The sequence below is a fragment of the Lithobates pipiens genome, unplaced genomic scaffold, assembly GCF_037356315.1.
Source record: "Lithobates pipiens isolate NorthernLeopardFrog02 unplaced genomic scaffold, aLitPip1_a1.2 Scaffold_18, whole genome shotgun sequence".
NCBI lineage: Eukaryota > Metazoa > Chordata > Amphibia > Anura > Ranidae > Lithobates > Lithobates pipiens.
Window position 1 is genome coordinate 549,983,760 of NW_027507758.1, and position 8,717 is coordinate 549,992,476.

Here is an 8,717-nt window from a genome sequence, read left to right on the forward strand (position 1 = left end):
CTGAGGGCAGAGATAGACATATTTCAGGATGTTACAGTAGAAAGTATATCATGCAGAGTGGGCTCCTGCTCTTCTGCATCCATGGAAGATGCATGTGGCACAGCAAAAATGTCCCCAGGAGTACCAACTGTGTTCCACTCTGGGGGCGATCCGCCTGCATCCTCCAGCAGGACTGTGTCATCAGCCGCAGATTGACCCCCTGAAGCATCTCCTAGAGCAGATGAAGAAGACAGGTGTCCTTTGGGGGTCCTCCCGCTGAAGAGTTTTTGAGCTGCCTCTTTGTATTTTTCCTTGGAGGAGCGTTGCGACCAGGATCCTCCATGAGGCCTCTGTTCTCTTTAAGTCACTTTGCCATGTCAGCGGTGTAGTGGGAATCTGGGTCACAGGTGTGGTGGATATTGGTACCGGTCAGCGAGGGTCCGTGAAAGAGCGATAACAGGTGATTTTAGGAGAAATGCACTGAGTTTTGGCAGGAGGAGGAGACAGATGCGACCAGCTACAGCCGCTGCTCAGCCACACCCCCGCAATGCCCCATTTACTTGAGGCAGACTCAGTTTTAATCACTTGCCTACTGGGCACTTTCATCCCTTTCCTGCCCAGGCAAATTTCAGCTTTTAGCGCTATCACACTCTGAATGACAATAGCGTGGTCATGCAACACTGTATCCATATGAAATTTTTATCAAATTTTTCACACAAATAGAGCTTTCTTTTGGTAGTATTTAATCAACACTGAGGTTTTTATTTTTTTTGCTAAACTAAAGAAAAATGACCAAAAAAAAAAATGTTCATAGTTTGTTATAACATTTTTGCTGGGGATCTATCTGCTGATCAGAGCAGAGAGGGTGGATGACAGGTCTATGTCTGGTCAGTTTCAGCAGAGTGGACAGTCTCAGCTCTGCTCTATGGGAGGCTGGGAGTAAACCTACTCCTCTGTGTGTTTACACTTGACTGCCCTCCAATCAGATCTGCCTAGACAGATATTGATGGATCCCCCCCTTTTTTTTTTTTATGCGGACCAAATCAGAGGTAGGCGGGTGTAAACTCACACAAGTCCGTTTACACCAGCCTGTCCATAGGTGTGAATGGAGGGTCTGATCAGGTCCATCTGAAACACTGACAGGTGGACTTTATCAGACCCTTTGGATGAAAGAGGTCTAAAAAAAAACATTGTTTTTTTTTTTTGCTTCCACAATTGATTGACCTGGGCCAATCAAAACATACATTTTTATCCTGCTTGATTGCATAGTCACATTGAACATGGATTGTTCTGTTTTATCACCACCATAAAGGGTTAGAACCACTGTGGAATGTTTTTTGGCCATCTTGGGGAGATTTCCCTATTCTATAGCCAAGACAGAAAGAGGAAAATCCTTGATTGTCTCCAGAACTAGTGTCCTCATCGGAAGATTTGCCCTCTATTACTGTTCCAAAAACAACCCAAAATGTGAGATTTTCTTTTACTTTAAATCATAACAGTTAGGCCTCATGCACACGAGACGCAGTTAAACGCGCGTTCAGATGCAGTTGGACAGTTTTTTCAACTGCACCTGAACTCATTCAATGTTATCCTATGTGTCCATGCACACAGTCTCGTTTTTTTCCGTTTATATGCAGTTGCGTTTAATCTCGTTTTTCCAGAAGCAAAAAAATGCGTTCAGAAACAAAAATTTCTGCGTTTCAGACGCAAAACGCGGCAAAACGCGGTAAAACGCGGCAAAACTCCGCTACCGCGTTTAGCCGCGTTTGCGTTTATATGCGTTTTTAAAGGTGACCTTTTTTTTTACATTAAAAATCTCAAAAATGATTGCAAATAATGAAAAACCATTAGAAAAATATTTTAAACAATTGCAATTGCAAGTGGACAATCCACAACTTGTGGCAAGTGACGTGGCAAGTGGACAATCCACAACTTGTGGCAAGTGACATGGCAGGTGGCAAGTGATGTGGCAAGTGGACAATCCACAACTTGTGGCAAGTGACGTGGCAGGAGAAGTGGCAAGTGACGTGGAAAGTGGACAATAGACAACTTGTGGCAGGTGACGTGGCAAGTGACCTGGCAGGTGACGCGGCAAGTGACTTGGCAGGTGACGTGGCAAGTGGAAAATCAACAACTTGTGGCAGGTGACTGGCATGTGACGTGGCAAGTGGACAATCCATAACTTGTGGCAGGTGACGTGGCAAGTGACGTGGCAAGTGGACAATCCACTTGTGGCAGGGGATGTGGCAAGTGACGTGGCAAGTGGACAATCCACTTGTGGCAGGTGATGTGGCAAGTGACGTGGCGAGTGGACAATCCACAACTTGTGTCAGGTGACGTGGCAAGTGGACAATCCACAACTTGTGGCAGGTGATGGGGCAAGTGATGTGGCAAGTGGACAATCCACTTGTGGCAGGGGATGTGGCAAGTGACGTGGCGAGTGGACAATCCACAACTTGTGTCAGGTGACGTGGCAAGTGGACAATCCACAACTTGTGGCAGGTGATGTGGCAAGTGATGTGGCAAGTGGACAATCCACTTGTGGCAGGTGACGTGGCAGGGGACGTGGCAAGGGACGTGGCAAGTGGACAATCCACAACTTGTGGCAGGTGATGTGGCTGGTGACGTGGCAAGTGGACAATCCACATCTTGTGGCAGGTGACGTGGCAGGTGACGTGGAAAGTGGTGTGGCAAGTGGACAATCCACAACTTGTGGCAGATGGCATGGCAGGTGACGTGGAAAGTGGACAATCCACATCTTGTGGCAAGTGACGTGGCAGGTGATGTGGCAAGTGACGTGGCAAGTGGACAATCCACAACTTGTGGCAGGTGACGTGGCAGGTGATGTGGCAAGTGATGTGGCAGGTGATGTGACAAGTGGACAATCCAAATCTTGTAGCAAGTGACGTGGCAGCTGACGTGGCAAGTGACGTGGCAGGTGACGTGGCAAGTGACATGGCAAGTGGACAATCCACATCTTGTGGCAAGTGACGTGGCAGCTGACGTGGCAAGTGACGTGGCAGGTGACGTGGCAGGTGACATGGCAAGTGGACAATCCACATCTCGTGGCAAGTGACGTGGCAGGTGATGTGGCAGGTGATGTGGCAAGTGATGTGGCAAGTGATGTGGCAAGTGATGTGGCAAGTGACGTGGCAAGTGGACAATCCACAACTTGTGGCAGGTGACGTGGCAGGTGATGTGACAAGTGACGTGGCAGCTGACGTGGCAAGTGACGTGGCAAGTGACGTGGCAAGTGGACAATCCAAAACTTGTGGCAGGTGACGTGGCAAGTGACGTGGCAGGTGACGTGGCAAGTGATGTGGCAAGTGGACAATCCACAGCTTGTGGCAAGTGACGTGGCAAGTGGACAATCCACAACTTGTGGCAGGTGACGTGGCAAGTGAACAATCCACAACTTGGGGCAGGTGACGTGGCAAGTGACGTGGCAGGTGAAGTGGCAAGTGACGCGGCAAGTAGACAATCCACAACTTGTGGCAGGTGATGTGGCAAGTGACGTGGCAGGTGATGTGGCAAGTCACGTGGCAGGTGGACAATCCACAACTTGTGGCAGGTGATGTGGCTGGTGACGTGGCAAGTGGACAATCCACAGCTTGTGGCAGGTGGCATGGCAGATGATGTGGAAAGTGGACAATCCACATCTCGTGGCAAGTGACGTGGCAGCTGACGTGGCAAGTGACGTGGCAAGTGGACAATCCAAAACTTGTGGCAGGTGACGTGGCAAGTGACGTGGCAGGTGACGTGGCAAGTGGACAATCCACAGCTTGTGGCAAGTGACGTGGCAAGTGGACAATCCACAACTTGTGGCAGGTGACGTGGCAGATGACGTGGCAAGTGAACAATCCACAACTTGTGGCAGGTGACGTGGCAAGTGGACAATCCACAACTTGTGGCAGGTGATGTGGCAAGTGGACAATCCACTTGTGGCAGGTGACGTGGCAGGGGACGTGGCAAGGGACGTGGCAAGTGGACAATCCACAACTTGTGGCAGGTGATGTGACTGGTGACGTGGCAAGTGGACAATCCACAGCTTGTGGCAGGTGGCATGGCAGATGACGTGGAAAGTGGACAATTCACATCTCGTGGCAAGTGACGTGGCAGGTGATGTGGCAAGTGACGTGGCAAGTGGACAATCCACAATTTGTGGCAGGTGACGTGGCAGGTGATGTGGCAAGTGGACAATCCCCAACTTGTGGCAGGTGCCGTGGCAAGTGACACGGCAAATGCAAGTGTACAACTGCTCTCTATGCTGCTGCTGCTCACTCTGATCAAAATAGCAAAAATAGTTAAAAAAAATGCTTTGAGAGCTTGGGGAGGGTCTACATGATGTTATCTTTATAAACGCGTTTAAACGCAAACGCGTCTAAACGCGTCTAAACGCGGCATGCAAACGCGGCAAAACGCGCGTTTCTAAACGCGCGTTTCAGCTTTTTTTTAACAGAGGTTTCATCTGCGTCTCGTGTGCATGAGGCCTTATCGTGACAGAGGGAGAGTCTACCCAACGGGAACACAGACAGCAATAAATACCTGCCAAGGATTCCAATACCTCTCCAATCTATCCAAAACTAAAAAGATAAAAAAAGTTTGAATTTTGTCATACTTTAAAGTAGAACCAAAGGCAGAAATGTTTTCCTTTTTCATTTAGGATGAAGTTACGGCAGCCATACACAGGGTGATAAAACTGAATGAATGATCGATGTCTGATTACACAAAACAATCAAGTGAGACAAAAATGGCATGGAGGAGTGATAGATAATGAAAGGTTTCATTAGATCCAAGTCAACCGGCTGTGACAGGATAAAGAAATAAAGTATCAATGCCGTTTTCATGCCCTTGCAAATCACTTATCAGTTGCCATTTAAAGGTGTCAATAGCTCCATCAATCTTCCCTGCATGATTGCTTTTTTTAAATTATTTTTATTTTTTATTTCCTGCCACACCGAAGCAACTTGGGCAAACTGAATCCATCACTGTTGCTCATCCACGCAAAAAAAATTTCTTTTTTTTTATCTCAAATGATGTCCGATTCTACTGACTGCTTCTTTGGCATGAACAGGGTTTGTTTAGTCTGAAACTGTATGACCACCATGGAGGTTTAAAACCAGTGATGGCTGGTGATTAAAACAAACTCCTCCTGGTCCTTACCTGCAAACGGAGCCGCCATCCGCTGTCACTACTCCCCCGATACGTGGCGGCTTCTGTGTTCCAAATCTTCACCCAACCCCGGAATCCTCTTCTTCAGTGGGCGGTCTGCTTCAAGATAAAAGTGGTCTCTGCGGCAGGTTTGCAGCGAGATCAATTTTATTGGTGCCAGAAGAGGGCACCCTTAAAAAAGGCAACATAAAAGAAATAAGAAAAACTCTTAAAATTTTAACCACTTGCTGCCCGCCATATAGCAGAACGACAGCGGCAAAGTGGTTTCAATATCCTGACTGGGTGTCATATGACGTCCTCAGCATATTAAGTCGTTGCTCGTCCCCCAGGGGTGGACATCGCAGCGATCGTTGTGGTGTGTCAGTCTGACACCCCGCAACACGTTCTGGGTAAAGAGTCTGACGGAGACTCTTTACCATGTGATCAGCCGTGTCCAATCACGGCTGATCACCATGTAAATAGGAAGAGCCGGTGATCGGCTTTTCCTCACTCGCGTCTGACAGACATGAGTAGAGAAGAGCCGATTGGCGGCTCTCCTGACAGGGGGGTCTGTGCTGATTGTTTATCAGCGCAGCCCCCCTTGGATCCCCCAGGACCACCATAATGCCACCCAGGACCACCAGGCATGCCATCACACTGGACCACCAGGGAAATGCACATCTGTGCCCAGGCAGCTGCCAATCAGTGCCCACTGACAATGCCTGCCAGTGCCACCAGGGATGCCCAACAGTGGCTCATATCAGTGCCACCCATAAGTACCCATCCTTTCAGTGCACATGAGTGTTGCCCATCAGTGCTGCATATCAGTGCCACCTCATTGGTGCCGCCTTATCAGTGCCCATCAGTGAAAGAGAGAACGTACTTATTTACAAAATTTTATAACAGAAACAAAACCAAAATTTATTTTTTTCCAAATGTACGGTCTTTTTTTTTATTTGTTTAGCAAAAAATAAAAACTGCAGAGGTGATCAAATACCAACAAAAGAAAGCTCTATTTGTGGGAACAAAATGATAAAACTTTAGTTTGGGTACAGTGTAGCACGACCGCGCAATTGTCATCCAAAGCGTGACAGCGCTGAAAGCTCAAAATTGTCCTGGGCAGGAAGGTGTATAAGTGCCCAGTATTGGAGTGGTTAAATGCATCCTGCCGAGGTATTGCTGCGATCAGTACAGCGATAGCAATAATTCTAGCCCTAGACCTCCTCTAACTCAAAAAAAGCAACCTGTAGAATTTTTTAAGCGACACCTATGCACATTTTTAAGGGTAAAAGTTTGTCACCATTCCACAAGCGAGCGCAATTTTGAAGCGTGACATGTTGGGTATCAATTTATTCTGCGTAACATTATCTTTCACAACATAAAAAAAGAATTGGGCTAACTTTACTGTTGTCTTATTTAATCCAAAAAAGGTGTATTTTTTTTCAAAAAAACGTGCGCTTGTAAGACCGCTGTGCAAATACAGTGTGAAAGAAAGTATAGCAACGAGCGCCATTTTATTCTCTATGGAGTTAGAAAAAAAAATAATAATGTTAGGGGGTTCTGAGTAATTTTCTAGCAAAAAAAAAAAAAGGGGGTTTTACCCTGTAAGCAACACATCTCAGAAAAAGGCTCAGTCCTTAAGTGGTTAAACAAGCCAATAAGAGCCTCAGGCTCTAATCACGTGCATGTTAATAGACGGACCTAATAGACTTCTATTAGTCCGGAGCACTGCGCACACATAGTCATTATGATTCATTTCTAAATAAATCGATCTAACTTTTTTTTTTACTTTTAGATGTTAAAAAAAATGTCATACAATTTAAAAATAAATCGTTCTATGAATCCTTTTCCAACTGGCCCAAACTTTGCAGGGAGGGGGCGCCCCTCATGGACTGGCCACCACTGGTTATACACTCCTGTCAGATTTACCTAACCATCCCCCAATCTAAGGAAAATTTCTCTTCACTTCCTGTCTCATAGCCAAAACAGGAAGTGAGAGGAAATCCCTTCAAAGCGAGGAGAAACCTCAGGTCACCATAATGGGGTGACAATACAAACCTGAAAGGTGTTCTAATCTCTATCCAAAACTAAAATAAAGTTATTTAGTTTAGATAGTTTCACACTATCATAAACCTAGCAGGGAGCCGCCCCCCCCCCCCAGAGACATAGATGGGACAAGAGACCTCCAGGAGAGAGAGAGAGAGAGAGAGACCGAGAGACCTCCAGGAGAGAGAGAGAGAGAGCCACGGATGGGACAGAAGGCTTCCAGCAGGCAGTGATAAATTAAGCCCCCCTCCTCCCCAAGTCCTCTACTCACATTAGCACGTTTCGCTGCTTGCATCGCCATGGTGCCGGCCGAAGGACTGACAAACTTCCCGAAGAAGAAAACACACACGTACAACGAGCTCCGCAGTCCACAACAGGAAATGGACCCAGCTTCCGCCCGACGCAATCACAGTGCGCCGCTACCCGTTTCCGTTTCCGGCGTCGTGACGTTGTGCGCGCTTGTCTCCAGGCGGCTATCTTTATTAAGGGCAAAATCGCCTGGCATTGCAAAATGCTAATAAGCAAATAAAACGTGTTTCTCTGCTTCTAAAACACTGCTTATATATATCAGTCAGAAATAGGATAAAATATATGGGAAGGATGTGATTGGGGGGGGGGGGGCGTAAAACGTGGAAGCAGCAGTCTCTCTTCTACAGTCTGTGGTAAAGAGAATCTGTAGCATACTGTCCAGTAGGGATGAGCTCAGGCGTGTTCGCATGGAACACGTGCAGATCCCACCAGGAAGTCGGCGCAGCCTTGCGCTAATCACAGGCAGTGAGACATTTCCCCGATGCGCTGCTGCAGAGATTGGGCAATGTCTCACTGCCTGTGATTAGCGCAGCGCTGCGCCAACTTCCTGGTGGGCTTTGCACGTGTTCCATGCGAACACGCCTGAGCTCATCCCTACTGTCCAGACTCCAGCATTTCAAGGAATAACCCTGAGCTCATATCTAGCAGAACTCCAACCCTGCACTCTCCATACTCCAATGAGCTGCGGGTGGAATCATTCCCAAGTCCAACCCAAAACTTATATAAACAGAGGGGGGAGGGGGGGCTGCTGCCCTTTGGAGTATAAAAGAGTACAGGTTTGAAGTTTTGCTAGAGATGAGCTCAGGATTGCTACTTTAAATCCTGGAGGGTATACTACAGGTTGTTTGTACCCACAGACTCAAGCAAAGAGACCACTGCTTACACATCTTACTCTGCTGACCCCATATATGTGTTTATATATATATATATATATATATATATATATATATATATATATACATCTCACAAAAGTTAGTACACCCCTCAAATTTTTGTAAATATTTTATTATATGTTTTCATGTTACAACACTGAAGAAATGGCACTTGCAGTGTAAATTTGCTGTCTCCTCAAAATAACTCAACACAAAGTTATTAATGTCTGCACCACTGGCAACAAACGTGAGTGCACCCCTAAAGCCCCACGCACACTATCAGATTTTCTGCTGACTTTTGCATCCCCTCCTTACATCAGGTGTCCCAGAAGAGTCCCTCCTTACATCAGGTGTCCCCAA

The 8,717-nt window shown here is 46.9% G+C and overlaps 1 protein-coding gene across 1 annotated transcript in view; it reads right to left on the bottom strand.

The window, feature by feature from the left end:
- The window catches only part of SF3B6 (splicing factor 3b subunit 6), a 29,856-nt gene extending 22,260 nt beyond the window's left edge, over window positions 1-7,596 (bottom strand). Inside the window, exon 1 of the mRNA XM_077488874.1 lies at window positions 7,448-7,596. Within this exon, the coding sequence (XP_077345000.1) occupies window positions 7,448-7,477 (30 nt within the window). The 5' untranslated portion in view covers window positions 7,478-7,596. The remainder of the gene's footprint in view (window positions 1-7,447) is intronic.
- Between the last annotated feature and the right edge of the window lie 1,121 nt (window positions 7,597-8,717).